The 23,750-nt window shown below is 39.8% G+C and overlaps 1 protein-coding gene across 2 annotated transcripts; it reads left to right on the top strand.

Moving 5' to 3' along the window:
- The first annotated feature begins 1,873 nt into the window (after positions 1-1,873).
- Positions 1,874-23,746, top strand: LOC124277005 (multidrug resistance-associated protein 1-like). Of its 2 annotated transcripts, XM_046712661.1 has the most exons (6): positions 1,874-2,166; positions 20,892-21,091; positions 21,707-21,833; positions 22,238-22,339; positions 23,259-23,399; positions 23,686-23,746. In XM_046712661.1, exons 2-5 carry the CDS (start codon positions 20,979-20,981, stop codon positions 23,334-23,336), a joined length of 420 nt encoding a protein of 139 aa, XP_046568617.1. In that variant the 5' UTR covers positions 1,874-2,166; positions 20,892-20,978; the 3' UTR covers positions 23,337-23,399; positions 23,686-23,746. The 2 variants fall into 2 exon arrangements, with proteins under 2 accessions (XP_046568617.1, XP_046568616.1); XM_046712660.1 differs by lacking the exons at positions 20,892-21,091; positions 21,707-21,833; positions 22,238-22,339; positions 23,259-23,399; positions 23,686-23,746 and adding exons at positions 10,325-10,616; positions 11,768-12,003 and having other exon boundaries at positions 2,061-2,166.
- Positions 23,747-23,750: the final 4 nt, after the last annotated feature.

Raw genomic sequence — 23,750 nt, 5'->3', positions numbered from 1 at the left:
GGTATCATAAATTTGCAATAAAGATTGGTTGTTGATAAAAGCTGAAAGTTGATCTACATATTTCAACATCTTTAATCTTCAAAATAACACCGGGGCGGTGGGGTAGCCTCATAGTTCGCTCGTCACGTTCGCTCGTCACGCCGAAGACCCGGATTCGATTCCTCACATTGGTACCATGTGTGAAGCCCATTTCTGGTGACCCCGCCGTGATATTGCTGAAATATTGCTAAAAGCGGCGTAAAACCAAACTCACTCACTCACTCAAAATAATAACGTGAAGTTTAAAGTTAATAAACTACTTCCGAAAAACAATATTTAGATTTCGTCCCAATTTTTTTTCTAGTAATTCGAACACAAAATAGAAGGTTTTGTTTTTCCTTTCTTTTCTTCTTTTTTTCACTTTCTGATATTATGAAAAGTGATCAAAGACGTCATGTGACATGTTATGCCTGATCGCCCTGACCGCCGGGTTGCCTGACCATCCATGTATTAAATCGCATCTTTTTCGGTATTTAATGACCAATCTGACCCCCAAAACACGTGGTTTACTTCTGTACTGTACAAACATCTACGGTGGAACGATTTAACACCAGAATATTACTTTCATTCTTCCATGTGCTATGAAAACACTGGAGCCAAGACGTCGACGTTTAAGTTTGGCTATTTACCGTTCTGTTGGCATACTTGTTTAGGTTATCTTTCATCAAGGAACGTAACCCATTCTTGAAAACATGAGACCGGTTTAGAGTCATATAATATGGTGTTAAATGATAAGCTTTGTCATTGCTTCTGATATTTCAGTGATTTAGTTTAGTTTTACGCCGCTTTTAGCAATATTCCAGCATTATCACGACGAGAGACACCAGGAATGGGCTTCACACATTGTACCCATGTGGGAAATCGAACCCGGGTCTTCAACCACAAGGCTACCCCACCGCCCTCTGATAATTGACCTCTTGATTTTGTCTGTATGAAAAGCCATATACTATGCATTTGTTTTCCGATTTCATAATGAAATATATATATACATAATTATTTGATCAAACAATTTTAGGACAGAATTGATTCATTTCAGTCCATGGTATTTAAGCTGTTGGTGTGATTGTAGAATATGTCGGGTCGAAATGGGATAATAACACAGAAGAAAATATTAACTATTTTTAATCAATATGGCACTATTATACAAACACAAGATTACTTTTTGTAATAGCATCATGTTGCGATTTCTGTTGAAATGTTTTTTGTCATGTTTTACCTATGTGTATGTGTACCGAAGTTTCACTTCAATACAGAAAGTAGACTTGGTAACAACATATCCCAACATATTAAAGTCGTATTACATCTGTATATATGTGTATAATGTCAATTAACTGCGAGACAGTCTACCCCCAGGATGCCTTTCTACATAGTATTTGTGGTATCAACATTAACTGACACGGAGCAAGGCAGACAAACGACAACAGTCAATGCATCATCGCAATAGACACGTTTACATCAGAATTCTGTCCCTTTAAGAAACAAGTCCGATAGACTTGCGTGGACCAGGCAGGTGAGGGGATGAGGGCATGTGACAGACAGACAGACAGATATTTTATTTAAGTCTCACCTCATGTAAATATACAGATATATACACACATATACATAAAATTAGCCACCCTTTAAGGGTTAAGAGAGACTATTACATAGAAGTGACATATATGATAAAAGTAACAATATGAAATTTGCCATATAAAAGATGTTTTCATCTTTGAAGTATATAAAAGCAGGTTTTGGCTGTAAAATAAACATGTTCTTTAAATAGTCAAATCCTTTTTTCATTATCACATAAATCTAGGAAGTTGGGATAGCTGAAACACATCATATAAACTTTCACGTAGATCATCGTACAGCGGACATTCCAACAGTACATGACGTTCAACCTCAATCTTATCACTACATTGAAAACACACCCTTGTGTGTGTGCGTGCGTGCGTGCGTGCGTGCGTGCGTGTGTGCTGGGGTGGGGTATGGCTATATATATGGATATGGGGGATTACGTATGGGTTGTGGCATACCCGCCGTCAAGACATCACGTGAGCGAAGACAGGTCACGTGATAAACAAGAGACTGAATACCAGGAAGTGAGGCGCGGAGAGACAGGCCGCTCACAACGGTGTAGTTATTGAGGTATGTCAAACATTTAGTCAACATTATGCAAACATAAAGATTACTTTTTGTAACAGTACCGTGTTACGATTTCTATTCTCATGTTTTTATCGTGTTTTACCAGGGATAATCTACAACGTTATATAGTCTCCCTGGTTTTACCTATGTTGGTATGTGTACCGAAGTTTCGTTTCAATACCGAAAGTAGACTTGGTAACCACATATCCCAACATATTCAATTTCAGTTACATCTGTATATGTCTGTAAAATGTCAATTAGCTGCTGAGATCTTATTGCTGGAACAGTCAACCCCCCAGGCCATCGCCACCACTCGCCTCTTTCCGTAACCTCCAAGAAGACTCGTCCCCCTCTCGATGCTTGTTATGTGCGAAAATACGACAAACCAATCAGAACGCGCGTAAATGACTGCTGTGCTTTAGTAAAAATAATCCTGAGTACTTAAATCGATTATGTTGAAAGTAAAAAGAACTGAGCTAACAGGATTTTGCTGCCTATTATGAAGTTTTTGATAAGAATCATGCGAATGACGGTGAGAGATTCAAATACACGCACGTGCGTGTGTTGACAAACGGCTCTCATGGGTCCAACTGAGGGTGTTTCTGACGATCTTGCGGGCTTGCTATGGAGATTGTACGTGCGGTTCCAACATTTTCGGAAAAGTAATTCTAAATCGCTTCGAGTTTCAAAACAATAATATTAAACATATATCTGCATGTAACTGATCAACTTTAATCTTTAACATTGGGCATAGATTCTATATTTCACAACTCTGGGAATATTTTAGTCTGACATTTTTTTTGGTCATTCATATATTTTTCAGCGAATTCATTTAATATTCCACTTGGGGTATGACAGCAAGGTTACACGAATGTTCAGTTTGAGAAATATTTTAAAGTCATTTTTGAGTTTCTGCTTTGGGATTTAATGTAGCTTTTATAAATTGTATTTACATACTTAATAAAATAAGTCCCTATGGTGATTATCAAATCTTATTTAGAAATATATTTGGAAATATAAGGTGAACATCTGATAATAATTACGTGAGAATAAGTCTGTAACAAATAAGTTTTTCCCCTTCTTTTAGTTGTATCAAAAAGGTTTAATTCTTAAAAAAACACAAACAGCACTGCAATGTATGAATACTTCGGTGATATTAAAGGAGAATACGAGTGAATTGCAATAATTTGCTGGGTGAAAGATAAAGTCATCAGAAACATATTCCCAAATCTTCAATTAAAAATTATGTATAATTATGTTTTAATCGCGAAAACAGTTTCTGTAAATCTCAGCTTCAGCCATTATGCATATTTCGCTGGAACCCACGTGACCTTTCCGCTCGTGACGTCAAATGTGCCTGGAGTCCGCCATATTGCCAAAGACCAAGCGCTACAGTAGTACAAATCGTGTTGTTTCTGTCGTTTTTTTAAATGGTACGATGGTGTATTGCGTGTCCTGGGTATACACGGCATCATCGAACATGGGAAAGAACCACCATTTCTTCCATTTTCCAAGTGAAATGACAGATTTCGGCAGGAGAAATGCGCCGATCATTCCGAGTCGGACGCATATGAAAGAGACATGCACGCATGGGGTATGGAAATCCCCAAGCTAGGCTGAAGAAGGAAAACGTATCCACGAGATTCATTTATACTCCATCATTCCCTGTAACAACTTACTGTCAGTGGTATTTTTAACATAAATTAGATCAAGTCCGGTTGCCAGTCGAACTGCCCCCGCTACAAAATGACCCAGCAAATTTGGTCAAATTACCCCAGTGGGGTAGTCAAAATGCCCCAATTTATTAAAAATGAATAAATATAGGCCATAAATGCATAGTTTTTGGCAACTTTGATATTATGTTCTTCATATATAAGTATATACATAGTTATGAGTTTACTAATGAAACTTTTATCAGAAATATTACTTCCTAATAACTTTATATGAAGAACATAATATCATAATAAGTTGACAAAAACTATGCAATGACGGCATGTATTCAATCATTATAAATAAATTTGAACAAATTAGAATGAATGATCAAATTTGCTGGGGCATTTTGTGGTTGGGGCAGTTCGACTGGTACACATTAGATATATATTATCAAAATCAGTAAGTGAATTCACATGAGCTTGAAAATGTTTCGCTTTAACGTCTTTTCGGTTAGGACCCCTTAATGATGCAGTCAACTCGAAACATTGCCGACTACAACGGCAAATCATAAAGTACTTGTTGCTTTCATATTTTTCCATTTTGTCCAATTACGCACGTCGGCATCAGACTCGCTATTTGTCAGTGGTGTGTGCCGTGAAAGTTGTTCTGTATTCTCATTGGCTGACAAGATGTCATTCTAAGGCTATGACCGAGTACCATAACTATTTCCATAACCAAACATACGTTGTCCTTACTAGTATTTTATAATTCACCAGTTTTCGGGGAATAACTTAGCTGCGTCGCGAATATTATCTCTGCTCAACCAGGCTGGGATCTTGTATCGAGACTTGATACGTTATTAATGAGAACTAGGATCCTAATTTTTTTCAACAAAATAATTCCAGTGTAATTTTTGAAGCAGATGATTTTTTTCTCCCTCGTCTGAAGCATAAATATTTTGTTTTTAAATCCAAGACACCCTACAGTCACCCATTTGACACAAAATGAACTGTAATCACATTTTTACAAAAATAATTCTTAGTGACTGGTCATATATTTATAGGGGTGAGTTTGCTGGCTGGAACTTTATGACATTTTGCTGACAAATAATAATCTTGTTATATGATATGGTCTATTTTTAAATGTATTTTGACCTCAAGCGGTGCCTCCGTTTCGCTTGATTCTTCTTCTTCATCTTCAGTGGAAGATTGTTTTGCAAGAGGTAAAATCGGATCGTATTGATACGGTCTAACATCCATTTCAGAAATGACATCAGGAACATCTTTTACTGCTTCAGAATCCACGGACACTGTTAAGTTGTGAGGTAAAATCAAAGAGAAAGCCATCAGCAACAGGCATTTATGACGTCATGTCACGTGATAACCCCTCTGCTCATTAACTGTCGGGTGTTTCCGTAATAGGCGGAAATACGAGTACGTTTTTGTGTTTTTATTGCTATTTTACAAACTTTTTGTTCAATTTTAATCACGGAATGTGACTTTTAGAATATTCTTTACAATATATCAAAAGTTTTGTTTTCGTTCGTATTCTCCTTTAAGTACCATTGGAATCAAACAAGAATTGAGTTATCGTTCCTGTTTAAAGTAGTTCTGATGTTCATGCGCCAATATGAAATCCTCCCAGAGGGGCACGAGTCGCTATTTGGCTTGTCCCGGAATAATACGAGTTGGTCACGAATGCCCCCCAGGATGCCTTACTACACAGTATTTGTGAAATCAACATTAACTGACATTGAACAAGGCAAGCAGGCAAAAATACACAAGGCATCCATGCGTGACCAACTCGTGTTATTCCGGGACAAGCCGAATATCTTCTTGGAGGTTACGGAAAGAGGCGAGTGGTGACGAATGACAAGGCATCGTGGCAGTAGACACGTTTACTTCAGAGTCATGTCCCTTTACGAAACAAGCCCGATAGACTTGCATGGACCAGGTCAGCCAGCGACATACGAGGAGAGAGTGGGGGCGGGGCGTGTGTGTTGGGAGGGTCGGTAGGTATGTCTATTTATAGACACTAAACGCCAAAAGAAACGTTACCTTCCTTCCTTAATGAATTACTGAAAAACTAAATGCATCTTTTTCAGAAGAGATAAATTGTCCTACTTTCGACCATGCCGAAACAAACCAAAAACAGTGATCTAGATGTCCCCAGAAAGGTTGAAATACACCCTGCTTTGAGCCAAAGATAAACCATTCAAAGCCACCATTTCTCAACTATTAAAACAAGAAACAACTGTTGTAGAGTGTGTAAAATTGTAAAAGAATTATTCCTATGATTTCAGTCTTTTAACACATTTTGTGCTGATTAGTATTAGTGAAAACAAGTAAAACGTATCTTTGAGATTGTGAAAAAGTGTTTAGGAACATCTACAATTATCTTTGTTAACATTTATGCTTGCAAAGTAACATTTTTCCATTTTCTGTTAACACATAGCAATATCAATCGCCTAAACGTAGCAATATTAAAACAGTATGTGCATAAATTTCACGTGTGGAATGATTCTATAGGGTACAAAGAGAGACTAGAATGCATGATATGATATACAAGTGCGAGAAATATGCCACGATTAACAGCTGAAGAGAGAGAAAGAGCCATTGGGATGGTTCAGATGGGGTCGACATACAATGCTGTTGCCAACGTCCTCGGATGCTACCGTATCACAGTTACAAGAAACACAATCAGCCACTTTCAACACAGTTGTACCTCATTTGTCACCACTCGCCTCTTTCCGCCTCTTTCCAAGAAGACTCGTCCCCCTCCCGATGCTTGTTATGTGCGAAAATACGACAAACCAATCAGAACGCGGTGCTTTGGTAAAAATAATCCTGAGTACTTAAATCGATTATGGCATTATGGCATTGTTTAAATAATCAGAAAAAATATATATCGTCATATTGAAAGTACAAAGAACTGAGCTAACAGGATTTTGCTGCCTATTATGAAGTTTTCGATAAGAATCATGCGATTGACGGTGAGAGATTCAAATACACGCACGTGCGTGTGTTGACAAAACGGCTCTCATGGGTCCAACTGAGGGTATTTCTGACGATATTGCGGGCTTGCTATGGAGATTGTACGTGCGCTTCCAACATTTTCGGAAAAGTAATTCTAAATCGCTTCGAGTTTCAAAACAATAATATTAAACATATATCTGCATGTAACTGATCAACTTTAACCTTTAACATTGGGCATAGATTCTATATTTCTCATCTCCGGGAATATTTTAGTCTGACATTTTTTTTGGTCATTCATATATTTTTCAGCGAATTCATTTAATATTCCACTTGGGGTATGACAGCAAAGGTTACACGAATGTTCAGTTTGAGAAATTTTTAAAGGTCATTTTTGAGTTTCTGCTTTGGGATTTAATGTAGCTTTGATAACTTGTATTTACATACTTAATAAAACAAGTCCCAATGGTGATTATCAAACCCTATTTAGAAATATATTTGGAAATATAAGGTGAACATCTGATAATAATTACGTGAGAATAAGTCTGTAACAAATAAGTTTTCCCCTTCTTTTAGTTGTATCAAAAGGTTTAATTCTTTAAAACACACAAACAGCACTACAATGTATGAATACTTCGGTGATATTAAGTACCATTGGAATCAAACAAGAATTGAGTTATCGTTCCTGTTTAAAGTAGTTCTGATGTTCATGCGCCAATATGAAATCCTCCCAGAGGGGCACGAGTCGCTATTTGGCTTGTCCCGGAATAATACGAGTTGGTCACGAATGCCCCCCAGGATGCCTTACTACACAGTATTTGTGAAATCAACATTAACTGACATTGAACAAGGCAAGCAAGCAAAAATACACAAGGCATCCATGCGTGACCAACTCGTGTTATTCCGGGACAAGCCGAATATCTTCTTGGAGGTTACGGAAAGAGGCGAGTGGTGACGAATGACAAGGCATCGTGGCAGTAGACACGTTTACATCAGAGTTGTGTCCCTTTACGAAACAAGCCCGATAGACTTGCATGGACCAGGTCAGCCAGCGACATACGAGGAGAGGGGGGTGGGGGCAGGGCGTGTGTGTGTTGGGGAGGGGTCGGTAGGTATGTCTATTTATAGACACTAAACGCCAAAAGAAACGTTACCTTCCTTCCTTAATGAATTACTGAAAAACTAAATGCATCTTTTTCAGAAGAGATAAATTGTCCTACTTTCGACCATGCCGAAACAAACCAAAAACAGTGATCTAGATGTCCCCAGAAAGGTTGAAATACAATTCTGCTTTGAGCCAAAGATAAACCATTCAAAGCCACCATTTCTCAACTATTAAAACAAGAAACAACTGTTGTAGAGTGTGTAAAATTGTAAAAGAATTATTCCTATGATTTCAGTCTTTTAACACATTTTGTGCTGATTAGTATTAGTGAAAACAAGTAAAACGTATCTTTGAGATTGTGAAAAAGTGTTTAGGAACATCTACAATTATCTTTGTTAACATTTATGCTTGCAAAGTAACATTTTTCCATTTTCTGTTAACACATAGCAATATCAATCGCCTAAACGTAGCAATATTAAAACAGTATGTGCATAAATTTCACGTGTGGAATGATTCTATAGGGTACAAAGAGAGACTAGAATGCATGATATGATATACAAGTGCGAGAAATATGCCACGATTAACAGCTGAAGAGAGAGAAAGAGCCATTGGGATGGTTCAGATGGGGTCGACATACAATGCTGTTGCCAACGCCCTCGGATGCTACCGTATCACAGTTATAAGACTTATTCAGCGCTACAGACAGACTAGGGTCACCGTAGCCAGATCAAGAAATGGACGTCCACGCATCACAACGCCAGTTGAAAATAGTTACAAATTCATTTAGTAGGAGGGTAACGTTTCTTATATATATGGATATGGGGAATTACACCTGGATGGGGGAATGTGGTTTCGTTTATGTCTGACGTTACAAACATACATTCGGATGTTAACATTCACTACTTACATTGTAAACGTCCCTACCATTCCTGGTATTTGTCGAGGATTACCCTATGTACTTAATTACCATCTACAAACTTTGTGTAATATATTCCTTATAACAGCGAATACACGAGGATATATCTTAATCAGATTAAAACTTGATGAGGGTGCTCTCTGTTTGAACATCATACTATACTAAACACACCAACTGTATGCCTTTGATCCCATAGAGTACACACACGTGAAGTCCCGTACACCACACTACTGACACGTGTAAGTAATGAAAGAGGATCGTGAACGTTTTGTAGTCGCACCTTATAGATTGAAATCTTATACTGAATCACCTTTTTTCTTCTAGTTTCGGTTAGACCTCACTCATATGTATTTTCTATCCATGCTTTATGATTAAAACAGTTGTTCCTTAAGCAGTATTTATGTACGTATTCTGATATCCCTTAAAGGACACAGCATGATTTTCATGTCTATCCTGTTATTTCACTCAACAGGGTATGAGAGGTAAATGTCTACATCGTACGAGAGGTAAATGTCTAAAGTAACCAGAGTTATCTCCCTTTTTCCAAAACTGTTACGTCCTATGACAACTCTCTGCGCATGCCTAATTTAGGTTACTTTGCTGTACGATGGGCTTGATGCATTCATGTAAAATTTTAAATGAAAGATTTGTAAATTTCGTTACATTAGGGAATGAACAAAATACATATCCTTCCTGCATTCACAATAAGTGCGACCGCCTCCGTGGTGTAGTGATTAGAGCGTCCGCCCGGAGAGCGGAAGGTCGCGGGTTCGACCCCCGACCGCGTCATACCAAAAGACGTCAAAATTGGTACTTGTTTGTCCCTGCCTGGTGCTCGGCATTAATGGGTACAACAAGGACTGGTCGGCTCGGAGTCAGTATACTGTGTCTGAGTGGAGTATTCACGCTCCACTGCGGCATGGTATCTCAGTGGGCTAGCACTATCAAACCAGCTTCAGTCTGGTCTAGTGCAAGAAGCCGCACATACACATACATACGCATGCACGTCGTCATATGAGCGAAATATTCTCAAGCACGACGTTAAACCCACTTTCATGCCACCTCACCTCACCTCACCTCACCTCACCTCACAACAAGTGCATTTACGTATGTACTGATGGATAAACACAAAGGACGAGGCGTATAATGTTTGGTCCTATCTATCTGTACATACCTGATTGAGATGCTAGATCACTGTATGGTTGCGTGACCTGGTCGGGAAACATGACGAGATAGCACATTGTGATAGCTGATCAGTACAAGAATGACAAAATGGACACGGTGATGGGGCGTGGTGGTGGACGCAAAGTGAGGATGGGTATTTGTGTTGATGATCGGAGAGTTCTGATTTGCTGGGTGCATGGGCAATACCCAGTCAGTGCCATGAAATAAGTTGGCCCGTGTTTCTTTGGTCACAGACGTTACTGACATTTGGTATTGTGACAAATACTGATGGTTTTCCTCATTCTAGTTGAAAACTGACTCTGACTAAACTAAAGTATCTGTGTACTTCAGATGGCGACCGCCAAGAAACTGACAGACAACCACCTCACCTGTGTCATCTGTACGGAGGTGTTCACAGACCCTGCCACACTTCAGTGTAATCACACATTCTGTAAGTCTTGTCTGTTGAAATACACCAACACACAGCCTGAAGCAATACAAGCCAAGTCCATCCCATGTCCCTCCTGTAGACAACTGACGAAGGTGACCACCCCTGACAGTCCAGTAGAGGAGTGGGTCAGTCAGCTGAAACCAAGCCACGTCATACAGGGGCTGATGGACGACTTTGGACCAGGGACAGAAGGTAACTAATCTGTCCAATAGCATATTATGGAATGGATACACTGGACAATAGCAGTGGCGAAAAACACTTCCAGATGTTTCCAGACTGCACCGTACAGCTGTCATACTGCTGAATGCAGTGCCAAACACGTGATTCACACGATAAACGATACTCAGGATTTAGTCACAACTGTACAATCGACTCAGCTTTTAGCAGAGCTTTCACATGAAATGGAAAAGGGTTTTGTCGCCCAAAACTATTTGGATAACCTCAGGGACCATTCACAATTTATGGCTAAAAAGTGGGGAGGGGGGATTTAAAAGGGGAGCAGCAATTTTGTCCATAAATTCGGGAGGGGGGGCATTGATTTTGAACATGACAGGCATGGGGTCACTTGCTTTGTGTATAAATTTTGGTAGGGGATGGGGGTGGGGTGAATGTCATTCACATTCTACTTGCTATTCCATAAAAATCATCATCACCCCGTAGCCATAAATTATGCATGGTCCCTTATTGTTTCTTCAAACACAATTCTCGTTTCTTTTCAAACACAATTCGTTACTCCAGATATATTAAGAATACTTTGTTTAGTTTATTTCTAAATACCTTTGTAATAAAGTTCAGTCTACAACCTTAAAGCTTCTATCAGCAGACACGTATCCTTTCTCTGCAACAAACACAGTTTAATACGCAGAAATTTTAATTTATTCATGTATGTGCCAGCAGGGCTCCAGATAAGGGCAGTATCGGCGTATGTACGAATAAAAAATATGCCCGTTACGGTAGGAAATAAATTAGAAAACGTAGCAGATACGCACCACAACAATGGTGTACGGTCTTTTACAGACGTACTTATCTGAAAAAGTATTGTTTTATTGTTTATTGACTAGCAATGTTGTGGTGCATATATGAAACAAAACACAACATTATCGATACGCCATTCAATTCCATTCAGTTCTCTAAATGTACTCTTAAGTTTTTCCAGTACTCATATATTGCAAAAAAATAAGGAGTACGTACTCTTGATGTTGAAAAATTACCTGGAGCCGTGTGCCAGCACAAAAACCTGGCTGATATGACCGCTGTTTGTTATTAAGGTCTCCGATGTAAATGTCCATGCTGTTTGCTGTTACTGATGCCGATGTAAACATCTAAAGTGTTTGTTATTACAGCTGGCGATGTTAATAACTGCAGTGTTTGCAAAACACAAGGGAAGACAACCCCTGCCACCTCCTGGTGCTCCATCTGTGACGATGTCTTCTGTGATGGATGTCTGAAGTTGCACAACATGATGCCAATGTCACGTGACCATGAAGTTGTGGATGTGTCTGATACTACCAAAAGAAAAGCTAAGCAACGCTTCGTATGTGTAAAATCCACAAAGACAAACTGATCGAGTTGTTCTGTAACGATAGTAGGGTGGCCATTTGTCATACATGCTGTAGTATAAAAAACAGGAAATGTGACGATGTTGATACTTTAGATAACCTGACCCCTGTTGTCAAGAATACCTGTCAAATCAAAACCAAGAACTGAAAATCAAAATGACAACTTCAGAAAATGAGGTAATCTTCAAGAAATCTGAAATCAAACAAATAAAGACAAATGCGCTGAGTGTCGGAAATGAAAATCAGAAAATTACGACAGACTGTGGTAGAAGTGATTTTAAAGGAAGGCGAAAACAACTCCTTGATAAAGTCGACCGATCTACTGATGAACAATTACAGGAATTACAAGCACAAATAAAATCCCAGGAGATTGAGCTGCAGATGTACCAGCAACAGCATTAGTTCACAACCAATGCTGTCTCGTCCAACTGTGAGATGGACATGTATGCCGTCTATGAGTCAGTGGGTGAGGAGTCGACAGACAACAGAGACAGAGACAACCGACCAGCACCAGGAAGGGTTGTATTCACTCACGACATGGACAAGCTTAGTAAAGCTTTGGATGAGCTACAGCTGGGGAAGGTTAAAGTTGTCCGTGGTGTGAGCAATCGCCAGTCGAACCTTGTTCTACATCACACTATTGACTGTAAGGCAGATGATGAGAGTTTGGATCCTTGCTTGTATGAAGTCACAGTGTTGACTGTTGATGGTATAAAAGTAACAGTAGTTGCAGATTACTTGAACAACAGAGTCAAAACATTTTACACATCAAAACCAAATACGCATGGTGATCATCTACCACTTTCCAATGGTCCTTCTCTCACATAGCAAAGCTAAGCGAGAGTCGGGTAGCTGTCTGTGTTCCGGACAGTAAGGAAATAGTTACAGTGGAATATTACCCCAGATCCTGTACTGCTGTCAACTATCAAAACAAGAAAAAGTACTACTACCTGCTCTGGTCCTGTCTGACTGGTGGCAGGTACAGTCTCACTCTCACTGTGGACATACTGGACATGACATGGGAAGATATTGAAGTCTATCCAACACGGGTGTCATAAAGAATCCAGACTGTATCCATGTCACCAGAAATAACAACTTGATAGTCAGTGAAGGATCAGTAAAATCCCTCGTATCTGTGACCAGTGAAGGAGAAGCTGTTTTCACCTACACTCCAACAAGAGACAGAGCTATCCTGATATATCCATGGGGTATCACAAACAACCAACACAGGAGATATCCTGCTTGTAGCCTGCCACTCCCACAAGGTGATTCAGCTGACCGAGTCAGGTCAGTTTGTCAGGCCGATGTCCTCACACACAACAGGATGGTCTTGAATCTCCTCGTGGTATCTGTCTTGATGGGGACGGGTTTCTGTATGTTACATGTAAGCGATGATATCAGAGTATTTAAGGCCCGTAGATTTAAATGAAAGATGCGTGTACAAAGTGAGACATGCTTATAATCCGTGCCGGTTTTAATAACAAAAATCATTCCAGCCATCAAAGAGCACCGTTCACCATATTTCGAAAGTAACTCCCAAAATTACGACATTGATCAAATATTAGAGGCTGTCATGGATGAAGCCCCAGTTGTAAATACAGACCAGGATGACCTGCTTTAAGCTGACTATGATAACTAAGGTATTGTCTGTTTATGAATATCTTTTCAAACCCTATGTTTGGAGTGTTAGTCAGATATGTCTGATGTCTGAAGATGAGCATTAACATACTAACAGAAAACAGAGTGTGGCGGGCAAAATGTTATTGCTAGGCCTGTCTATCACAATCGCGGCAACTTCACCATGGTTCCAAATTAATTTCTTTTATAATTTACTGTTGCTTTGTTAAACCTTTACTGTTGCTTATGGTGGACCCTTTAATGAGTGAATTATTTGGGACTTATTTCCAGTGCTATTAAGTATTGTCCATTGCGAGCATCGTCATTGTTCGAACGTTAGCTTGTGTGGTTAACGCAGCACTCCGCAATATTCCAGCTGTACTTGGGCCGTCTGTAACTTATCGAGTCTTGATCAAACAATCCAGTGACCAACGCCATGAGCATCGATCTACGCAATTGGGATACGATCCCCTTAGCCGCCTCTTCCGACAAACATGGGTTGCCGAAGACAAATTCTAACCCGGATCTTCACGGGTCACATGTTTGTTTCTTTGTTGGTAACAATATTCCGGCTTCTTGACGGTGGCATGTAAACCGTATAATCGACCACATAGTCTAAGGATTGATATTAAGAGCAATGACTGACGACTATAATGATCAACCAAGTCATAGAGCCTGGCCACTTGCTCCACAAAGTCGTAACTTGCTACACACAGGTTAGTGAGGACCTATCTATCCTGAACTCCAGTGTGGCCTTGTTTATAAATGAAGGAAAAACAAGATAAAACGAACATATATGTTTAAAGTTTATCGCTTTAGCACTTTTTGTATCTGTTAATGAGACAAGAAGCTAGACAATGTAGAATCCTAACAACGTATACCAAGCCAAAGTACCATTAAATATATTACACAGTGGGCTGCTGTTTTGAGTATCATTCAGCATGTGGCAGCTTAATGTGGAGAAAGGGGGAGGCGGGGGTAGCCTCGTGGTAAAAAGCGTTCGCTCATCACGCCGAAGACCGGGATTCGATTCCCCATATAGATACAATGTGTGAAGCCCATTTTTGTGTGTCCCCGCAGTGATATTGCTGCGAAAATTGCTAAAATGTAAATCGTTCTTTCTCAAACATTCACTCCCACCCACTTAATGTGGGAACGTCCCCGCCACTAAAGCAGCGGTGCGACAGTATACTATCTACATAGAGAGGAGGAAGTTGATTTTAGAGTATTATAACAAGCACATCAGATCAGCCAAAGTGATTTCACGTAGAACAGGGATCCTTTGTACACTGTTTATCGTGTTTTGAAAAATATTGCAAATGGATATGGCATTGAGCACCAGGGAGGCGCAGGTAGGCCCACACAATTGACTGTTGGTGAAAGGAGGCGGGTTGGTATTCTTGTTTCTAAAAACAAACGAAGGAGTTTAGAAACCTTAAGGCTGGATATGATTGATAGAGGAACTGTGGCTGTCTGTAAGGAGACAATTAGAACTGAGCTGCATGCAATGGGTTGGCAGAAAAGTCGAGGAATTCCATCACCGATCAGGAAACCGGAACAAAAGGAACGAAGGTTGAACTGGTGCTTACAGCATAGAAAGTTTAACTGGGACAATGTGATTTCCTCAGATGAAAGTTCTGTGTGGCTGTTTCCTAATACACTGAAATTCTGGACCAAACAAACTGAAAAACCTTTGTATCAGCGCCCAAAGTACAGTCCGAAATTTAACGTGTGGGGTGGCACATCTGTGTTAGGGGCAACGCCCCTCTGTGTATTTGAAGGGAATATGAACAGTGAGAGGTACACAGATATTCTCGAGGGACATTTACTTCCATCTGCTCACGTGTTCTATGGAAATGTTTGTATTTTCCAGCAGGACAACGACCCAAAACATCGTTCAAAGCATTCACAGGCCTGGTTTCGGACCCAAAATATGACATTATTAGATTGGCCAAGCTATAGCCCTGACCTAAATCCAATAGAAAATGTTTGGGGACTTATGAAGGAAAGTGTCAATAAGAAAATCTGACAAATATTGCTGAAATGAAAGAAGAGGTGGTCCGATATTGGGACAGCATGGACTACGACTTTATAACTTCTTTGATCAGTAGAATGCCCCGCCGCATTGAAGTCTGCATTGCTGCCTATGGTGACTTGACAAAATACTAACTCTTCACCTCTCTTTGAATCTGGAGTTATGGTCTGCTAATATTCACATTTAATACGTGAGTAATGAATGGAAAAAAAAAAAATACAATCTTTAAATTCTCAATAATTTCTGGTTGTACTGTATCTTCTGCTTACTATCAACTCATCAATGATCCATATCAGTCATACTACAGACTTCAATATCACTTTGTTTATACTGCAGCCTTCACGTGTTTCATCTACCTCAGGCTATGTGCTGCTTTTGTTCACTGTTTCTCTATACTACTGCAGTCCTAATTCCCATTGTACTGTACAATCATCTCCTCACACTTGTATATATGCCTCTCTCCCACATTCTATCCATCACTTGTTTGATAACGGTGTTAGAGCCAACGTCGCTCTCACTGTAATAAAGTCGTTTTTCCTTATATTGTTATCCTTTTCCCTTCGATGCCTTGTGCAGTGTGTAGATGTGTTTTATTAACCCACTTTCATGCAGCGCTTCAATGAAGAAAACGTGTCAATTATCAAAACAGACGAAATTTGTTGAAAAAAATAGAAAATAAGATATTACTTGAATACATTTAATCTTTCAAATAAATTTGCAAAAAGGGATATAATGTTAATAACAGCTGACAGTGGGTCTAGATATTGCAACATATTTTCTTCAATTTTCAAAACGTTAAATTTCAAGGTAATAAACTACATCCGAAAAAATAGTTTTTGTTTTTCCTTTCTTTACTTTTTTTTCTGTTTCTGATATTATGAGAAGTGATCAACGATGCCATGTTACCGGCTGATTCCTGACAGCCGGGTTGCCATCTTATCACCTGCAGAGGTATTATGTACCAATCTGATACCCAAAACACGTGGTTTACTTCTGTACTGTACGGACATTCTCGGTGGCACGATTTAACGCTAGAATAGTAATGTTCATTCTTCCATGAGTTATGAAAAACACTGGGCCTAGATTTTCAAAGCTCTCTTAGCGTTAAGATAGTCGTAAGTGCCATACGTTAACATTAGCTTACGACTATCTTAGCGCTATGAGAGCCAGGACGTGGACGTTAAGCTTGGCCATTACCGTTCTGTTGGCATACTTGTTAAATAATAAATGAATATTACTTTATTTGCCCGAAAGGGAATTTGTTGCACGTCAGATGCTGGGATACATAAAAACAGCAAATTGAACACGCAACAGTATTCGAATCACCAAAACAGCACAGCATTTACATACATAGGGACTATAGTTGTGTAAATAGATATTCAACCACAGCAGTAATGATAACTGGTTTAGAAATGTATGAAATTTATAACATTATGATGTATGAATATTAGGTAAGGTTATATTCCTTCAAGGAACGTAACTCATTCTTGAAAAAAAGTGTCCGGCTTAGATTCATACTGATGGTATTTTATGGTAGGGTTTGTCATTGCTTCTGATATGTGACCTCTTGATTTTGTCTGTATGAAAAGCCACATACTTACGGGATAACTGTACTGTGTTTGACGAATTGGGGACGTATACCGGCGGTTATATAGCCGCAAAGTTAGTTATATCGGCGACGCGTAAGCTGATTATACGGTCGGAAATTTATGGCGTTGACGAATCAAAACTCGTGTCATACTAAGTTGAATTAGAATATGCATTTGGTTTCCGATTTCATAATGAAATATATATACATCATTATTTGATCAAACAATTTGAGGACAGAATTAATTGATTTCAGTCAAGTGTTTTCAACTGTTGGCGTGATCGGAGAATATGTTGGGTGGAAATGGGATAATACAGAAGAAAATATTAACATTTTTAATCAATATGGCATATATGATTTGCAAATAACCTTCCAATGGTCCATGTGTGTATTTTTTTCACAGGATGTTACAATACTCATCGATTGTCGGAATCATTATGCAAATCACGAACAAATGTGCATATCATTATTATTTTTTTTATTTCACAAGATTGTAATAAGCATGACAGATTAAATTTTATGTATACAAAACGAATTGACACATTGTTTGTTTACGATGAATATATAAAAACACAAAATACTCATGGTGATAACAAATGCACAGAAAATGTTATATTTTATGGTGAAAGCAAGAGACAGGTTTACTTCCCACTATTTGAACTGTTGCATTAAGGGCGCTACTACCAACGAAACCCATCCTGAATACTTTAGTATACCCATACCTGAAGCCAGTATCAGAGCATAATATATATGCCATATACTGACATAATGTAGAGCATGACACTCTTGGAGAAATAAACCAAGATCTGATGCCATGAATGATGTAATTTGATATCAGTAATTATTCAGCCAGTTAATTATTTTGGTTTTCAAATGCTGCAATGGAATCTGTGTACTGTAACATATTATAGACAACAGTTGTGCATACATACATTGTTTAGCATACAATTTGTGATATTGCTGTGAATTCTGGAGAGTTTGCTGTAGTTGCTGACCAATTGTAATTCAGATATCTACAATTACAAAATCTGAATGTATTATTGTTTGTATTTGAATTTTGGAGATATACAAAATATATCATAAAACTTTTGGTGATATATGGCAGTTATATGATATATAAAAATATCATAAAAATATTGGACGCGAGGGCCTGTGATTGTGAGTGTCTAGCTGGTAATAGTGAGTAAGTGAGTTTAGTTTTACGCCGCACTTGGCAATATTACAGCAATATCACGACGGGGGAGACCAGAAATGGCGCTTCACACACTGTACCCACGAGGGGAATCGACGAGCGAACCCTTTAACCATCAGGCTACCCCACCGCCCACCATATATATACAGGTGAGAAGCGGCAAAATGGACTAATAGTGATATGTGCTTACACATGAATAAATTTATAAAAAGGGTGACGACCATTTAATGTTCGGAAAGATGGCTCACATGCTCTTGCCACACAAGTTCATGGCATCTAGCGTATTCAGTTCATAATTAGATAAATATATATGTCTGTAAACACCTATGGTAAACAGCTTTCTCCACTACTTTCTACAACACATCGGTTTCTTTCCAAACCAAAGCCCCCGCACCCAGTTTCGAACATCGAATGAATAGAAATTTTCAGTTTTGCCCGTTTAGCCAGCAAGTGTTCGTAAGTCATACTGACTGCCCAACAGTATATCAGCAATCCAAATGAAATGAGTTATTGTCAATTTGGTTCAACATTAAAAAGGTCGGTTGGGAAAGGGATAAGTGAATACAGATGTCCCTCTTTGTGGGCATGTATGAAACATGTGTGTGTAACATTATATCAATTCACAGTCAATGGCACTGGGGTTTATTCACACCGTAATATACTGAGTCAAAAAAGAAACTTCACAAAATGTAATTTGAAAAATAATGAATAATTTTTCACTGATGATACATCTATGTATCTGAAATGGGACCCCATATGTTTCGACTCTAGAAAAACGTTAGCAAAACCCACTCAAACCCATCCATTCGTCGTGCAAATGACGTTAGTGCCAAAACAGGTTTTGCACGTGCAGTCGATCACGTGATCTTCGCATCGAAGTTTTCTTCATATGCACGTGTTTGCATTGGCCTCAAGAATTGAAAAAACACTTTTAAACCACAGTTCTAACGGTACTTTAAATGCCACGATTGTCAAATGTGCAACGTGAACGTGCTGTTGGCATGTTGCAAGCGGGAAGATCAGTTATTGACGTCGCAAGAGCAATGGGATGCAGCCGTCGTACTGTGTATGACTTGCGAGGTCGTCTACAACAAACTGGCACCACTTCTGATCGCCCAAGGTCGGGTCGTCCACGTGTGACGTCACGAGCAGAAGACCGTCAAATCGTCCTACGTCACCTACGTGACAGATTTCTGCCGGCAACACGAACCAGGGCTGAGATGTTTAGAGGTCGACTGTCCTCACAGACCATTCGAAATCGGTTGCGGGCTGCCAATCTCCATTCTCGACGTCCATATCGTGGGCCGATATTGACGCCGTTTCATCAACGTCAACGTCTGCTGTGGGCCCAACGTCACCTCCGATGGATCCAGAGAGACTGGAATCGAGTCGTCTTTAGCGATGAATCCAGGTTTACCCTCAGATTCGCGGACGGCAGGCATAGAGTCTTGAGACGACGTCGTGAACGGTATGCCCAATGTTGTGTACAGGAAGTCGACAGATTCGGGGGCGGAAGTTGCATGGTGTGGGATGCTTTCTGTGGGAACAACCGTTCCCGACTTCTGGTCATCCGTGGAAACCTCACAGCTGCTGCTTACCGTGACCAGGTGCTCACCCCTGAACTCGTTCCTTTCATGGCGGCTCATGGCCCAGGTCTACAGTTCCAGCATGATAATGCTCGGCCGCATACCGCGATGTTGACACGAAATTTCCTTCAAAACGCTGGAATCAACGTCATGGACTGGCCATCGAGGTCCCCTGACCTTAATGCAATAGAGCACGTTTGGGATGCACTTGGGAGAAGGCTTCGTGGTCTTAGGAACCAACCTCAGAATTTGCAGGAAATTGGCGCTGCCTTGCAAGAGCAATGGCGCAGAATCCCCAACCACGTGTTCACAAGCATCAGGCAGCCGATGAGGAGACGGTGTTTGGCAGTGGTGAATGCGCGGGGCGGCCATACACGATATTGAACTGAGACATTTCGCAATTTTATTCTTGTGACTTGACATTCTGTATACCCATGGTTTGGAACGGCGGTGTAGCCTAATGGAACTGATTATGGCACTGTCAGTGTATCGAGTACATCACACAGATCTCAGCAATGAAATAATAACAATTTAACCATCTTACCATCTCTTGTTCTTTTATAGTGCCCTGAAGAAAGAAAGTGAAGTTTCTTTTTTGACTCAGTATAAATACCATCCTGTGCATATTGTGGAAGGGTATAATAACGTTCCCACCAATTTCTAAAATTTATACGTGTGTGATTTGTGTAGTGCGAGTGATTCATATAATATTTTCAGCTTTATGGACATGAACCACAGTCATATTGGCCAAATAATGATTTAGATCATAGAACTCTTCTCCCACCTACACCTGAATCTCAACTGCAACCTTTCCTTCTTTGTCTACTACATGTACCCTTATGTACCCTTTTCTATATCATAGTGGGTGGGTGGGTTATTTTGTTCTATAGAAGTACCATTCCAAGTCCACGTCTCAGCTAAGGAATCTGGAATCCAAGACACGGTCACCCATTGAAAGCCACTTCACAGAATCGGTGATGGGAGCGGAGGTGGTGAGGGCGTACGGGGCTCAAGACAGATTTGTCCATAAGCTTGAGGACCGTATAGACAACTACAACAGGGTGGCCTTCTACCGGCTGTTCTCCCACAGGTGAGACTCGTTTTTCGTAAGGCAAAACCTGTTTTAAAATGAGTTCCTAGCAGGTACACCATGTCAAACTGAAAAGTATTGATCTCCGGGGTCCCTGGTGGAGATTAGAACCGGAATTGTGATTCGAAGGTTCGGGTGGATACGTATCTTGGTTTCTGAGACAGGGGGTTTCATATGTACAAGTTGGATTGCAATGGGGGTAGAGATTAGCCATGGACACAATCAGTGAAAAAAATCCCTGAATACAACCAGAAAACACAAGTAGTGAACACAATCCCTTGACACAACCAGCAAGCACAAGCAGTGAACAAAATCCCTGGACACAACCAGAAAACACAAGCAGTGAACACAATCCTTTAAACACGGCTTGACTCGCATTGGTTTCCCAATGACGGTATTTAGATTCTGCTCAAACATCATTTTGAAAATAACATCCTCTGAGACTACATACAAAGCACATTTTCAGTCATCTATCTGTTCATATATATTGATACCTAATAATGACGCGGATTGTGACTGACAATTTACACACTCCACATACTAATCTGTTGAGAAACACTGTTCCTGTTTCACGCTTTTGTTCTTGTCTCTATTGGTTTAATCATTTGTACTCAGGTGGATGGGTATACACCTCTTGGTAGTTGGCAATGTCATCTGCAGTGCGACATCTTTGCTGTGGAATCTGACCAAGGGAATCAAATCCGGTGCTCTGGTTGGGCTTGGGACGGCTTTTGCACTAGATGTAATACCTTTGATTTTCATTTTTTTAGTTCGAAAGCTGTTTTTTATTCTTAGTGGGTTTAATTTTATAATGCAGCAGATTAACTGCTCTGTTAGTAGACGTTAAAGTATTAATTTTGATAATGCAAGCATTTCACATATGTTCATTCGTTCATTATCTCATGATGTGTAATTGGTATCAAAACTTAGTCCATGTGCAAATCCGAAATGGCTGCTAATTCCAAAAATAATAACATACAGATTGATCTACTAGTTTAGAATTCTCAGTTATGTCTCTTCGAGATAAACAACTATAACAGATTTTTAGCTATTTCGTTTTGTGCTTTTCATCATTCGGAAGCTCTTATAAAACAGAAGACCACCTTTGCCTTATTTCTCATTTACTCACCAATTTACCTTTTCTAGAAAAATTCCTCCTTGGGGTTCATGGTTATTACTCAGAGCGAGGTGGAGGTCAATCTCATGTCCATGGACAGAGTCCAGCATTATATCAGCAATCCAAGTGAAGTGAGTTATTGTCCTTTTACTCAAACCTTTGTCACTCCCAGCACATATCACAATACACAATTACTGCCATAAATTTTTAATGCAGGTATCATGAACAACCAACACAAGAACTTAGAAAAACAGCATATTCTACCTGACATAAACAACCAATAAACAACGATTTGGGCAAAGTTGCCATTGAGACTAAACGGTATTAGCCTTGACACCTTGCACAAAGATGACAGTAAGAAGACGACATCTTCATTGTCAATTTCCGACATGTCAATAAGTGCTAGTGCCGACGGCCATGACTCCTTGCATAAAGACGACTTACAAAACACACGGGATGTGGCGCAAGGGAGATAACTCATGCAGTCCATGTGCTGGGCGACAATTTGGTTCAACATTAAACTAACAGGGATCGGTAGGGAAATGGAAGAGTGAATCCGGATGCACCTTCGTTGAGGGCATGTATGGACGTGTGTGTGTCATAAGATGAAGTCATGGTCAAAACTGACACTGGGGTTCATTCATCACACCGTTCATATGAACCATCCAGTGCCTATAATAGTTTTTCCTCCATTTTCTTAAATACGTGTGTGATTTGTGTGGTGTGTGTCATTCGCATATTTTTAAGCAGTTTTTTTTACGTTTTGGGCCCATTAGAATCTACTTAAGCGTAAACTCGAGACGAGTATTCATTGGCGTTGACGTTCCATAGCTATTGAAAACTATCGTGTGCTTGAACGGTTGGCATTCGTGCCATTCCTAGCTGAATCGACCAGACAAATTTCAATACTAAGTAATTTATAGTCCCGTCTTGGACGGATTATGGGCAAAGTCCCACAGGAATCGTCATTCGTCCGTTTAGGGGTTTTCTGTTGGTTTTGGCGCACCGGGTCCAGACTAGCTAATCATGTTCCACTGTATCAACTTTTAGGCAGTTTTGAGAAAGAGACAGCTTTCCTTGAACTGGCCCGACAAAGGCAGGCTTGAATTTCTCAACTACAGCCTCTGATAGCGGCAGGACAGGGAACTGGTGCTGAGGAACATCTCATTTACTGTATGTGGAGGAGAGAAGGTAAGTGGAATATCTCATTTACTGTACATGGAGGGGAGATGGTAGGTGGGATATGTCATTTACTGAACATGGACGGGAGAAGATAGGTGGAATATGTCATTTATAAGGTACTTTGAGTGCAGATTGTAGGTAGGTGTTTCATTTACTTGCTTTTGAAGATGATGATTAACAAATTCATATAATGGTAAGGGTAATCTTTGACGATTGTTTAGAGTATTGTAAATTCTCCTTTCATGAAATTTGTATTGAATCACGTTATGTTTCTAAAACGAAAGTGATATTACAGATAGGTGTTGTCGGCAGAACAGGAGCGGGTAAATCCTCCCTGATGCTCTCCCTTTTCCATCCATT

This window comes from Haliotis rubra, unplaced genomic scaffold (genome assembly GCF_003918875.1).
Source record: "Haliotis rubra isolate DU_JTF1 unplaced genomic scaffold, ASM391887v1 Scf2166, whole genome shotgun sequence".
NCBI classification, from domain to species: Eukaryota; Metazoa; Mollusca; class Gastropoda; order Lepetellida; family Haliotidae; genus Haliotis; species Haliotis rubra.
Note: the sequence above shows the minus strand (reverse complement) of the source record. Positions and strands in the feature narration are given on the sequence as shown.